We start from the raw sequence: 14,129 nt of genomic DNA, 5'->3' as shown, positions 1-14,129 counted from the left end.
AGTTTTGACCCCAATTTTCATGGTGCACTGAACATAGAAAATGATAGTGCGAGTGGGCAGGTTAGGGTTTTTGGTCAATGTAGTTTTTGATGAAGTTGAAGTCCAATCAACTTGAAACTTAGTACACATGTTCCCTATGATATGATCTTTCTTATTTTAATGCCAAAATAGAGTTTTGACCCCAATTTCACGGTCCACAGAACATAGAAAATGATAGTGCGAGTGGGACATCTGTTTACTATGGACACATTCTTGTTTCCAATGAATTTAGTGAAAAGTGCTAATTCTATCAACTGCAGATTTCATTTTAAATACACCAAAAGCTATTTTGAAAGACATCTCTTTTGACAAATCACTTTTAATTGTCTCAATTCTTCATAGTTTTTACTAAAGCAAGATTTTTTCTGAACAGTTGACTGTCCTAAAGGACAATTTTTGTTAAAAAACACTTGTGAAATCCATTGTAAATATTAAAATATTTTGATTGATCAGTATGTTTGTGTTATTTAGTTTTTCTAGGTAAGTAGAAGTAGTGTTTTGTAATTTTTAAGTATAATTCAAAAGAGTTCTTGATGAATTTTAATTTAAAAAAGTTTAAAAATTGATATTATGATAAGGTAGAAAATAGAAGAAAAAAAAACAATATGGGAACAAAAATTGCTTAAATAAACTGTTTTATTTAAATTTAGATGAAAAGACAACATACCAAAGAAGAATTATTATCCCAGCAGAAGATCTTTTGCCAGGAACTATGGGTAAAGAAGAAGTACGACCAACAACTCCTGGATTACCTGGAATGCTTACTGTAAGAGTTGTTAGAACATTTATTTCTCAGATAGAGAAAAACAAATTTAGTGGAGAAGTTATCTATCCTTTAAACAGCATTTCTAAATCATAGCATATATATATATAGAAAAAGCAGAAGTTCCAGCCCAAGTTAGTAAAGAAGTAAAAATAAGATCTAATATCCATTTTAGACTAACTTTCTCTATATATGTAGGACTCGGAGGTGCGATGGTCACGATGAAGTGCCATGGTCCGCGCTGAAGTACAATGGTCCTTTCGCTGAAGTGCCATGGTTTGGAATGACGTTTGAATATTGTGACGTTTTCAAATACAACGTTACTAACAACATGGGTCCGCAGGCAGGAGAATAAGATTTTGTAGATGAAGGTTTCATGTGAAAAAGCAATGAAACGAATGAACGATTCAAGTCCTGAACAGTTTTGAGCATTGTAGGTGGAGGTTACAAAAATATGTAAAACTCAGTCAGGCACCAAATCATGGGGAACAAAGCGGCTAAAAGATGATCTTAGTCTGCAGATGGGCTAACCAGTGTTCGAAAGTACAAAATGTATGCCGCAAACATTTTGTACGACAAATAAAATGTCTTGATCTTAATATTAATTCTAACTTCTTTTCAAGTATGCTTCTCATGATTTTGTGTGGACAATTTTATAATAAAATCAAATTAATTATTAGCAATGTTTTCGTTATATCAAGTAGAGATAATTTTGTTTTAATTCTTGTAATGAATCCTGCTTTGTAAGAAAACCCACACTCTTAAGTTTTATTCTATTGTGCTTACAGTATTTATCATCGGCAATGGGTTAGGTCAAAATAAACCCGAATGGTCCCTACATGTACTTCTAAATTTCTGCTGCTCTGCGGAGACACAGCTCAAGTTTTTGACCGAACACAAGTTTTTATTTCTTGAAAAAAACTGTTACAATATCAGATAAATGGATGAATGAGTGTTGTGAGCAATTTCATATAGCTATGACATGACAAAAACAAGTTACTAGTATATTTGATAAAATGATATTGACCCTGCTAAGTACTATAGACAGACACGCTGAACCCGTTTTTTTTTTATTGCACTTGCACACTCAATACATTGACATGTCCTCCCACTCGAATCCATTGTACTATATCTGAACCATCTATTATATTGTCTTACTACATACTGCTGCGTGCTAAGTGGATAATTAGCAAATTAAAATTTAAAGTCTTTGTTTTGACCTGACCAGAAATCAAACCCGACCTTCCAAATGCGAGGCTTGCACTATAACCACTACACAACTACATTAAATGGGGGTTCTAACTTCAGACATCGCATTTAGCTAGTATACACAACGTCACAGTTAGACAATCGCACTTCAGCGTACCCACCAACGCACCTCAGCATAGCTATCAACAAGTTAGCGTCACAATGTCACCATCGCACTTCAGCGTGTTTACCAACACACTTCAGCATGAACCATCACACTTCAGCGTGACCATCACAGTTCGGAGTCCCATCGCGGTTCCGAGTCCTACATATATATTTCGTATTATATTAAAAAGAACTATTTTAGTCACTTATAGTTGTGAAGCTAGAATTTTGAGAAAAATACTCAATTGCAGATTTTATCTTTTTAACATTTGCATTAAAGTAAACTATTATCAAAATTCTATAAGAATTACCAACATTTTAAAAGTTTTAATGAATGCAAAACTTTTCAAGATGATGTTATCCCCTTTTAAAGGATGAATTGTATTTTTATTCTAGTCTACAACAGAGATAGGTATGAATGGTGTATCACAGTCAGGTGTGGAGGAGAGACGTCAGCAACAAGTTCGATTTCCACCCAGACCACATAGTGCCAAACCTATTCCTTCACCTAAACCCCCAGGGAGAGGACAGGGTGTGACAAATGCATGGGGAGATGTCCCTCAAACTGGAATGGTATGTTAATTTACAATTTTCTCTCATTAGTAATAAATATTCTAAGCCTCACCCTAAAAATTCATGTTGGTAGAAGAAAACATAATTATGATTTTTACCTTGTTTGGTGTTAGTTATGTTTATCTGTTGAATGTTTTATAGATGCTATATTTTATGTTAAATTTATTTTGATTATTTCAAAGTGAACATTTATTTTTTACTCTGATGTCCTACTTTACTTTCTAATGGAATTTCTTAATCCCATTCAAAGCAACAAATACAGTTAAAGAAGATATTTCTGTTTTCCAAAGACTTAGTACCCATTAAGAGTTAAGATTGGTCAATTGTTTATTATTTGTTTACAGTAAAATGAAAAAAATAATTTGTCAACTTAATAATTTTTTTTTAAGTCCGTTGGCAATTGAAAAAAAATGAATGTTTTTAACTTGAAGAAAAGTTTCTGTATAAATGGCAACTAGTTTTGTGTGATACAGACCTTTCTAGAGATATCTGCTTTTAAAATCTACTTTTGAGTTGATGAACTAGTTCTATAAAATGAGAAAAGAAAAGAATCTGTATACTTTTAGCCATTGAGTGTTGAAGATAGATTAAAGTCCTTAATAACAGGACCTCCCACACCTAGAACAGCTGCCACAGTAAGTTATGTGTGCTCTTCTATTAGCTGTCATCTTCAGAGACATGTGTCTGCTTCCACACTTATGCTTTCTGCTGACCAATGTTTGTTCAGCTGCAAAATATATATATATTTCATTTCGTTTGAAAATGGGTTTTCCCGTTTGGTATTTGTATTAATTATATATAGATGGGAACTAGTGTAACTAGTTCTGAAACTAGTTCTGCAAGAGTATGTACTATTTATAAAGTTTGATGGTACGTGCACAAGGCACGAGAAAAGTTTTGGCGGTTTCTACGGGTGGGGTTTTATGGTACTATATAAAGTTTGGCATTTAAATGTATTAGTATCGAAGGTGCTCGCAGTTACGTCGAATCGTCACGAAGTAAGTCACATTAGTATATATACAGTGGCTGCTATGTTTATTACATGTATTTATATATGTTGGTTGTATAAAAGAAACCTGTATTATAAAGTTTAATAAAATAATGTATCGCAAGAGAAGATAATATGTTACTGCGAGCAACTAATCCTATTTCTGTGTTTGTTTTGTTTAAAGCCTATTGAATTTAGAGTAGAAATACTTTAAATTCGGACGAGCAGGGCGAGGGAGAATTTAAATTTTATTGATATGCATTTTGAAATATATTGACAAAAATGTCCATTTATTAGAATATTATGCTTTAATTGTTTTCAGCGCATGATATTTTTTTTAATTTGAGCATGTAACTTTAATAAAGTAATAGAACTTAAATTTTATTTTGTAATAAATTATTAATTTAATGTTGGATGAAGATAACAAACGCTTGTTCTTATAGCATGTTTTAATTTATCTATATAAATATTTATGTTTTTCATCTATAACACATATGTTAATTATTAAATCATAATGTATGACTTTATTTCTCTTCTATTTATTACTCACATTCCTATAATCTTTTTGTCTTTACACAAACTTCAAAGGATTTTATGCAGGAACACCTATTTGGTACCTTTTCTAATTCCTTGCTTAATTTAGATTGCACTTTTCATGTTTCAATGTTTTAATACATTTTGAAATAGCTGTGATGCTTCAGTTGTTAGTGGCATAAGCAAAATTCTATTAACGTTAGTTGGTGTTACAATGTATTTTGGAAAACAAAATTAAACACGAATAAATTATTTTTCACCTGTAAATGCCATGTGAGTAACTACTATTCTAAAAATCTCCATTACACTGTATTTAAAAGTATATTGTATTTGAAAGTTTTTTATCTGATTTAAAAAAATCAAATTCGATAATAATACCTAGTTAATACTTTGTTCTCCTTGCTAAAATCCTGTAAGTAGTAGGATTAAAAAAAATCCTATTGGCTGTAAAAGAATAAATCTTCTGACCACTGTCTGCCAATGTAGGACATTCAAAGACATAGAATTTCAACATTGGAATGATCTTCCTCAAAAGATATCTAATGTCGTTTTTTTACACGATGATTCTCTATAATCAATGGTATTTTTGAATGCAGTGTATTTAAGGAAAAGAAAATGGTTCGAAATCTTTGAAGTTTGTCTTGAACTAATTTGGCATATATTTCTGTTGTCATAGCAACCTGCACCCTTTTCACTGTTTCACAGAAGAGTTGCACCTGCACATGTTAATGTTGTAAGTTTTGAAGTCAACCTTAATACTAGACCAGTTCAGAAAAAAAAATTATGTTGGTGATAGGGACAAGCCTTCAGGAAATTTAAATGTAAAAAAAATGATACATGTTTATCAAGGACGCCATTTTCTGAATTGATATCCTGCTTATTTTCATGTGCGAAACAAAACAAAAAAAGAATGACAGTACACTCTTAAATTAATGTGTTGACTCAACAACTTGTTTCTAATACTTTTTCACTAACATTACACTTTTTCTATATGGATTTTTTTCCATGATCACAGACAAATATATTTACATAATATGATAAAAGTAATTTTAATCTAAATCTAATATCCCTCTATGATTGAAGTATCTGTGTATCTTTGGGTGGAATTTGTTTGTTTAAATGAAATTTAACTATATTTTATATCCATGTATTATTCAGTTGATATTTACAAGATAATCAGTGTTACAGTTCTGTGAATGGTTTTGATTACTTTAAGCAAGGTTGCATTACATTTTTCAGAATAATAAAAGTTTTGAAGATGGAGAATTAATACAACCTCCACCAAGACCAAAAAGTGCTATACCATTTGATCAAACAGGCAGAGCTTATAATGACATTCCAAAATATGGTGGTAAAGGTCAACAATCATACATTGTAAGTCTTTTAGTACTTATTTGCAACAAAAGTTAAATCTTGTAAAATAAAAAAAAAAACTTATCTTGTTGATATATATTTTTCTTCTACTGTTAGCTCTAATATTTTTGATTCTCCATTCTATTTTTGAATAGTATTGTTACATTTCAAGCAATAAATTTCATAGATGTTATAAAGTATAAGAAATTCCATTGTTAGATGTAATTAAAGCCTAAAATTAGGGCCCCGCCGAATGGCAGCCACCCTATAGTGATCAGTCTGTCCGTCCGTCCGTCCGTCCGTCCGTCCGTCCATCCGTCTGTCCGTCCATCCGTCCGTAAGAAATCGTGTCCGCTCTATATCTAGAGAACCGTTATGATTTCAAAGTTTATACTTGACATGTATATTAACCAACACCAGAGGGTGTGTCATAATGTATGTTCAACTTCCTAGGTCAAAGGTCAAGGTCAAAAACTTTGGTTTTAGTTGACAACCCCATGTCCTATGGTAAAGATCGTGTCCACTCTATATCTTGAGAACCGTTATGATTTCAAAGTTTATACTTGATATGTTTATTAACCAACACCAGAGGGTGTGTCATAATGTATGTACAACTTCCTAGGTCAAAGGTCAAGGTCAAAAACTTTGGTTTTAGTTGACAACACCATGTCCTATGGTAAAGATCGTGTCCGCTCTATATCTTGAGAACCGTTATGATTTCAAAGTTTATACTTGATATGTATATAAACCAACGCCAGAGGGTGTGTCATAATTTATGTACAACTTCCTAGGTCAAAGGTCAAGGTCAAAAACTTTGGTTTCATTTGACAACCCCATGTCCAATGACAAAGATACAAATTTTTTACCACACATTATTCACAGTGGGGCCCACAGAGATGGCTCCCATCTCATTGATATCTAGTTGTCTCTTGTGATCAAAATTAAACAATGGGATATATTAATGAGTTTGTCCGTTCATTCTGGTTTACATTTGTTTGTAACATATACAAGTGTAATAGTGGGTTATATCTAAACTCTTTCTTCAACATACTTGTTTCAGTTATTTCACTTTGGGGTTTGCATTATCAGTTGAAGTTCAAGGTCACCCAATATTTATGGTTAGATGGTTATTTGTGCTCTTTTTATTATTCCACTAAATAGATATGTTTCATTCATTCATTCATTCATATTTTTTTTAATGAATATACTTTTTTTTTTTAATTTCTTGCTTCATGCATCAATTCATTCATTTTTTATCAGGAAAGACAGTATTTGAATATATTTTTTTGTAAATTGTATTTATTACTTTTATAGGAAAAGGTAAGAATGAAAGTATAGCATTTCTCTGCTGAATTGGAATGTAATGGTTTTCAAGTAGTTAGTAATTTTGAAGGATCGGTACACTTAGTGAATGAAATGATTTTAATATATATATCTATGTAAATTTTGAGGTTGATAGTAGTTAGTTAGAATAGAAGGGTTCAAAGGAATTTGAAAAAAGAGAGAGAGTAAGATGAAATGGGTTAATTGAAAGACTTCAAAGTCAGTTATAAACAACCTACTCATAACTTAATGCTTCAGTTCAAAATTTAAAAAGTCTAAATGCATTTTATGAATGATTAAGTCATACCCTTTTTATGACTTTTAAAATCAATTAAAAATTACATGTATTGATTTAGATTTAAATGGCCATACCATTTTAAAGAGGTGATACATAGCTTTGTGTATGACTTCAGTTAAGATAAACAATCCTGGCAGTCTGTCATCTGATTTATAATGTCTTTGGAAGATTCAATATTGTCAGAAGATTTGAATAAGGTACTCATAATTCTTCAAATATTTAATTAGGTAAGCTGTTATATTGTCAATAATATCAGGAGATTTTTTTGTGATACATGTATTGCTTGAGAAATTGTTAGATTGTGTGTATTCAACTGAAGAAAGATATATACTTGTAAGCTATTCTATATAATTTATCTAAAGTGTTTTTCTTTACAGTGCAGTGAACTTTTTAAATACAAAAAACTTATTGATTTTAATGGTTTTAGACATGTAAACTTGAACTAGGAGACTTTGCAGAATGTAATTGGACTCTCTTATTTTGGTGTTCAACAATGAAAAGTTTGAATGAACAGTACACCATGTGATACAATCATATTCCTAATTTAAATGTAGATACAGTAAAATAATATTTGAACTTGAAATAGTCTGTTTTAGTAAAAATATATAATCCAAAAAAATATCAAATCAATCAGTAAAACTGAAAAGAAATGATCATTTTGATTTCATGTGCTTCTAAATTAAATGCTGACAATATGAAAAGTAAACAAAATGCAGTGTGTTGATATATAATGTAATTTGATAAATATTGTAGCCATCCAGACCAAATGAAAGATGGCAAGGTTCTAGAGCAGATGCCCTGATAGACAGACAACTAGACCAGTCACCAGTAAGACCACCTGACAGACCTTTGCGAGCAGGAGGGCAGGATAATCCAGCTTTTATGCCTGAAATGCAGCTCAATAGAAGCAGAGAAAGTCTGGGACCTCCTAGCAGGTAAAGAAAATCTTATCAATTATTTAGATGCTTGATCCTGATATTTTTTTTTTCTCCTTTTTTTTGATAAACAATATTGAAAATTTTTTAAATCATTATACCCCTGCTCCAATGAAGAGTGAGCATTTTCTGGTAAACCTCCTTAAATGTATTCATTACAAATTTCTGTCCATTAACTGCATAAATATATGCTCTTCACATTGATGCACTTATAAGAATTTTTTTATGTTTTTTTTTGCAACTACTGAGCTTTTTGATATTTGAAATTAGAGCTTCATATTGGGAATTTATGCTGTGTGACTCATTTTCAGATACATTCCTTTTCGACTTCTGCATATTCTTCACATTGATGCATGTATAAAATGAAGATGATATTACAGAAAATTTAACTGTTCCGGTAATAATAAAAATATTTACATACCATCAAAAGATTTTTCCTTTGATTTTTAGAAAGTAAGAATGTGATGAAAAGGTTCATTATATGACTTATGCACACACTTAATGCTATGAGATCAAAGGGGAGTTTTTAAAAATTTTATGATGTCTTTTATATTCTTGCTTTTATACTTTGTTTAACAGTGGAATGAAAACAGGATCTGAATTACGAGATGCTTGGAATAAACTGTATGGAGGTCAAATACGTCCAGAATCAAGAGGACCAACATCATACCCATCAGAAAATCAACTTCATGTCCGTCCAGATTCACTTGGTGTTCATAAAAATTTTCCTGATCACAGAGGGATCATGCATACAAGGCCTGATACTCATGGTATTCCTCAGGTCCGTCCAGATCCTCATGGTCTGTCCCGACTGGAGGATCCAATGCCTCATGTTGTACCTCAAAATAGACTTGATGACCCTCATAGCGTACATCAAAATAGAATGGAGGATCAGCAAGCTAAGCCGTCTAGTTATCCATCACATTTTCATGTGAGTACATCACAGTGCCTTTTTAAATATACTGTGGATTCATTATTATTCGTGGAATACCAATTTTCATCGGTGCAGGTGAACCACAAATTTAAATGTTCAATGAATTACATATTTTCTATAGGCTTTGTATGCAGTCTTTTGCAAAACCACAAAATCAAGTACCAACGAAAATGCATGTTTTCCTCAATCAATGAAAATTGGTATCCACAAAAATAAATGAATCCACAGTAGTAATATCATGATTTTTTCAACTACAAGCATTTGTTGAATATTGAATTTTCATGGTGCAAGACAAGAAAATTTCAGTCACATGTATTTTACTTTTTGCTACCTTTGTGATTGTTGCCCGTATGAAATACATATTATATAGATATAAGAAGATGTGGTATTAGTGCCAATGAGACAACTCTCCATCCAAGTCAAAATTTATAAAAGTAAACCATTATAGGTCAAAGTACGGTCTTCAACACGGAGCCTTGGCTCACACCGAACAGCAAGCTATAAAGGGTCCCAAAAATTACTAGTGTAAAACCATTCAAACGGGAAAACCAACGGTCTAATCTATATAAAAAACGAGAAACGAGAAACACTTATGAACCACATCAACAAACGACAACTACTGAACATCAGATTCCTGACTTAGGACAGGTGCAAACAAATGCAACGGGTTTAAACGTTTTAATGGTACCAAACCTTCACCCTTTTTCTGAAACAATAGTGTAACATCACAACATAGAAAGACACACTATAAAATATCAACTGAAATAGCTTAACTCAATCAAAGGACATATTAACACCAGTGAACATACACTGAACAAATAAATTTGACCTATGATACAATGTAAATACAAAATAAATAAACGAAGGGAAGAATAATAAAAGTAACATGTTATACCGCTATGAAATGTTAAACAATTTAAGAAAAACAATATGCTCGAACAAAAATATCAGCCATTTGCAATTACTTTAAAGGGAAAGTCCGCGATTTTTTACTTATCATCTAAATATGTTCATCTTAACATAAAAAACACATTCACAAAGTTTTAAATTGATATTCTTTCTAATAATGGAGAAAATCAAGTATTTGTAACTTTTTTGGTTGACCTACGTCACTGGGTTGTGACGTTTTAACCCGATTTGTTGAATCATGGGAAAAAATAAAATCTGTTAAAGTCTTAATTGCTTATCAGAATTTTACGTAATTAAAAGCGCACAGATGATCGTTTGTCGTAGTTAATAACCACAATATAAGAATGAAAGAAAATGAATACGCGTTAACCGTTTTGTATTGATTGAATAAAACTTCCTATGTGAAATTATCTAAATATAAATATTTTCGAATTAATTTCATAAATTTTTGTTGAGATTGTTTCATAAAATATCTATTGAACATTTTTACTGATATTGAACTGAAATATTTAACGTTTTATTTACCGTTATAACTTTGATAACCATTTAAATGCAAAATATATGTGAACAGAACGTGTATATTACTTTGTAAAGTCATTGTTTATTTCTCGATTTGAGGAGAATTCCTTTGAACTTTACCTTGCAGCAATTTAGCCTCAGGCGTACACAGGTGTGAATTCAAGCGTACACAGGTGTGTATGTTGTCAGTTTGAATGGTTTAACAGAAAGAGTATAGCGTGTTTAATACACCAAGATGAAATATCCGATGACAATAGAGAAACAATAATTAAATTGTATAAATTAATTGAAAATAAACATTCAATTTTTTTTCAATTCCGGAAGTGTATACAATATTACAGTGGAACAATTTTCGATTACGTTCTATGCAATTTGCATAAAATTAAAATATGAAGTTAAAAGAATACTACGGTATTTTTAATCTTTAAAATTAAATGTTTCATTTCCCAATTAATAATAATTGCACATCTGTTTAATTTACTTCACCGGAATTCTTTAACTTGTATTTAAATCTGGTGATGTTAAAATGCTAACAATCGTAAAACTATCTTAATTTTTCAGTTTTTAATTGAAAAAAAAATACAACAGTACAACATGCGTGATTTTTATCTTTCTTTTTAACATTTCATTCTTCATAATTAAGTTAATCTGCCAATCACTTTAACGAATTATTTGTAAAAAAAATCGTTTATTTCATTAACGGATATACATACATTATAAATCTAAGCTAATACATTATTTTGCTTGAGGATTTTTTTTAACAAGTTTTTTTTTATATTCTATGATAATTTTGTGCAATGCTGAACAGGATAGCCGTCATTTATCCAAGTAAGAAATACAGTAGTTGTAATAAAAGGCATATCTTAGTAATGTATAACTGATATTGACGATTTTAGAACAGTTCGTCCCAACCTCGTTGTTCTTGAAACAATCTTTACTAGTAGACTTGTAAGTTTTCTGACGTATAAGCACCAGAGGTTCTTTCTAACAGACAAAGCAGACTAGTAGCGTTTCGTTAGTTTGTTTTTTTTTGGGGCAGGAGAGGCCAACCACTGGTACAGATAAACAGAATCACCATACAAGCTTATGTTGTCAACACTATCAGAAAAGAGTTCCCATCGTCGGATGGGGTATATGAAGGCCAAGAATGTACAAGTGACATGTCTGACTCTGAACAGCTAGTAAACCGACTTAACAATGATCTATAGACATCGACCGCTTGTTCTTGATATTTAAAACTGCATGCATATATACGTTTATGAGAGTGATTATTTATCTTGTGTCTGACAAAACCAAATGCCTGCATGGTTATATCTTGCCATTTTGTAATGGTTTGATGGGTGTTCACTCAAAATCGTAATTCAAAAATTGTGTTTGTGAGATGAAGATTCACTTTAATAACGAATTTCGTCTATATATTTCACAAGTGTATACCACGAAGAAGCTCTAAAGGTATATTACTCCCATTTTGTTTGGGTGTGAACCATCGATGTTTACAGCAATATTTAATGAATAAGATGATGATGGTAGAAAGAAATATGAGCGTCATGTGGCAAATATTACATGAATGTCGGATCATGAGTTATCTATCTGTATGAAAAGATTTCCAATACAACCATATTGAGTAGGAATTTTTACATGCTATATTCGAGTCGTACTAATATTACAGGCTTCTCATGTCGTTTGAATCAGACTGACACATCTTTTACTTTAAGATGTATGAAAGGTTCTATATATATATATTAAATGTAACAATAATCAAACGCCTACAGGCAATAACTAAACGGGTATGAAGTTTTTATACAGATCTATTTTTATTTACATAATCATTAACAAACTAAATAAATTGAACAAAGAAACACAGTGACACTACGATATAATGAATGGGATACTTAAATATTTTTAACCATTCTATGCATCAAGCTATCGCACGTGAATACCAATTTGGAACACGATGTGTGATTTTGTATAACTAAAAATATCAAACGAGCAGAAACTTTGTCTAACAAACATTTTTTTTTACTATGCCTCTCTTTATCTCTTTTCCTTTACAATTACTATTACCCTTTTCGTCGATCATTCTCTATATAGTATATTGTTCTCTATTCGGTTAATTTTTTTTTCACAATGCCACTCTAGATCTCCGCTCCTTTACAATGACTATTTCCACTGTCGTTCTAATCCTTATAAAGATAGGGACATTAGACATAGAAGGAGCTCTCTTATCTTCAATAAATAAATATTGATACTGACTATAAGTGCTGCATTACTTTACATCTGCATGTTTGCCAATCGTCAAAAGCTTGTATTTGCGTGAAGATTTTTTTTTTTCAAACGAAGGGTCCAGAATCATGACAAAACAGTATTTATTTCACAAAAAAATAAGGTCATGTTTATAAAATTTTAAAACTTATCAGAAAACAATAGTGGATAATATTATTATCAGAACATCATTCATTAACAGGACTGGTGGAATTATAATTTCAAACACGCACAAGATAAGCAACGTCGAACACAAATATATGTGGTTCAATAAATGTTACCTGTGCACGCCGGGTACCTCTGTAAATAATCCATGCATGAACCTGTATTATATAATTGTGTAATACGAATTTTTAGTCGACAGGATGTCACTGGAATACACAAGGACGTGTATCTAATATACGTCCTTGGGATAACTAACTGAATGTGTCGCTCTGACACGACATCTATCAATAATTCTGACATACCTATTATCAATTCGGGAGGAAGCCAATATGTATATACATGATATATATATATATATATATAATAAGATAACATAAAATAAAATTAAAAAAGACTTTTGATAAAAAATTGAGATGTCCAATTTTTCGATGTTAACATTTCTATAACCTGGGAATATTATACTATATCAACATATTTTGTCTTAGCTAAAACCTCTTCCTAACGTTGCTCCTTGTCAATAGCCGTTAAATATCATAATTAAAAAATGTTATTTATCGTATAACTTTATTAATTTGAAAAATTATCCTGTCTAAATACGGAACTGTTCTTTATATAAATCAATGCACTTTATATAAAAGAGGCATACTAATGAATCTTTTGTAAATCAGTGATTGTTACAAGAATACTGCATTTTTCTTTCTTATAATTGAAACTTTTCTTCCTCATCAAATCTAAATTTTTTTTAATCAACGAGATCTTATCATATACGGATTTGATAGCTATAGCTATCAGAACTGCTAGGTTATATTGTTATTTAAAAAAGTATAATTACCACCAAATCTCCATCGAAACAAGATTGTTCAAAATGGTCTTCACACATCAACTTGTGCTTGCTATATATGCAACTATTTGCTGTTAGTTTAAGGTTGCACAAACATGTCTGATACAATTCTTTCTTTTTTTGTGGGTTTGGGAAAACTATTTAGACTTTTGTCATAACCTTGTCGGACAGAACAGCCGTAAGCTTGACAAGACATTTTCACACTGAGTGATCGTCTACGGTAATCCCCGATTGATGATGGGAGTTTTTAATGCACGGTCGGTAAATCCCTGATTCATTTTGGTATTTGTGGTTTTTAGATATCACGTGACTTTTTAGATCGAACATGCCGACAAGATGG

General features: G+C 31.3%; 2 protein-coding genes across 4 annotated transcripts in view; both read left to right on the top strand.

The window, feature by feature from the left end:
- LOC127698639 (protein sprint-like) overlaps nucleotides 1–14,129 on the top strand; it is a 173,308-nt gene that overhangs the window by 96,359 nt on the left and 62,820 nt on the right. The gene's annotated exons all lie outside the window — the stretch shown is intronic.
- Nucleotides 1–14,129, top strand: part of LOC127698642 (uncharacterized) — a 47,533-nt gene that overhangs the window by 26,268 nt on the left and 7,136 nt on the right. For 2 of the 3 annotated variants that reach the window (XM_052202211.1, XM_052202210.1), the window contains exons 6-12: nucleotides 690–805; nucleotides 2,552–2,728; nucleotides 3,295–3,363; nucleotides 4,927–4,983; nucleotides 5,490–5,624; nucleotides 7,978–8,159; nucleotides 8,739–9,090. In XM_052202211.1, the coding sequence (XP_052058171.1) occupies nucleotides 690–805; nucleotides 2,552–2,728; nucleotides 3,295–3,363; nucleotides 4,927–4,983; nucleotides 5,490–5,624; nucleotides 7,978–8,159; nucleotides 8,739–9,090 (1,088 nt within the window). The remainder of the gene's footprint in view (nucleotides 1–689; nucleotides 806–2,551; nucleotides 2,729–3,294; nucleotides 3,364–4,926; nucleotides 4,984–5,489; nucleotides 5,625–7,977; nucleotides 8,160–8,738; nucleotides 9,091–14,129) is intronic. The other variant, XM_052202212.1, reaches the window with a different exon arrangement.

This window comes from Mytilus californianus, unplaced genomic scaffold, assembly GCF_021869535.1.
Source record: "Mytilus californianus isolate M0D057914Y unplaced genomic scaffold, xbMytCali1.0.p SCAF_4, whole genome shotgun sequence".
Lineage (NCBI taxonomy): Eukaryota > Metazoa > Mollusca > Bivalvia > Mytilida > Mytilidae > Mytilus > Mytilus californianus.
This window is presented reverse-complemented; position numbering and strand designations above follow the sequence as displayed.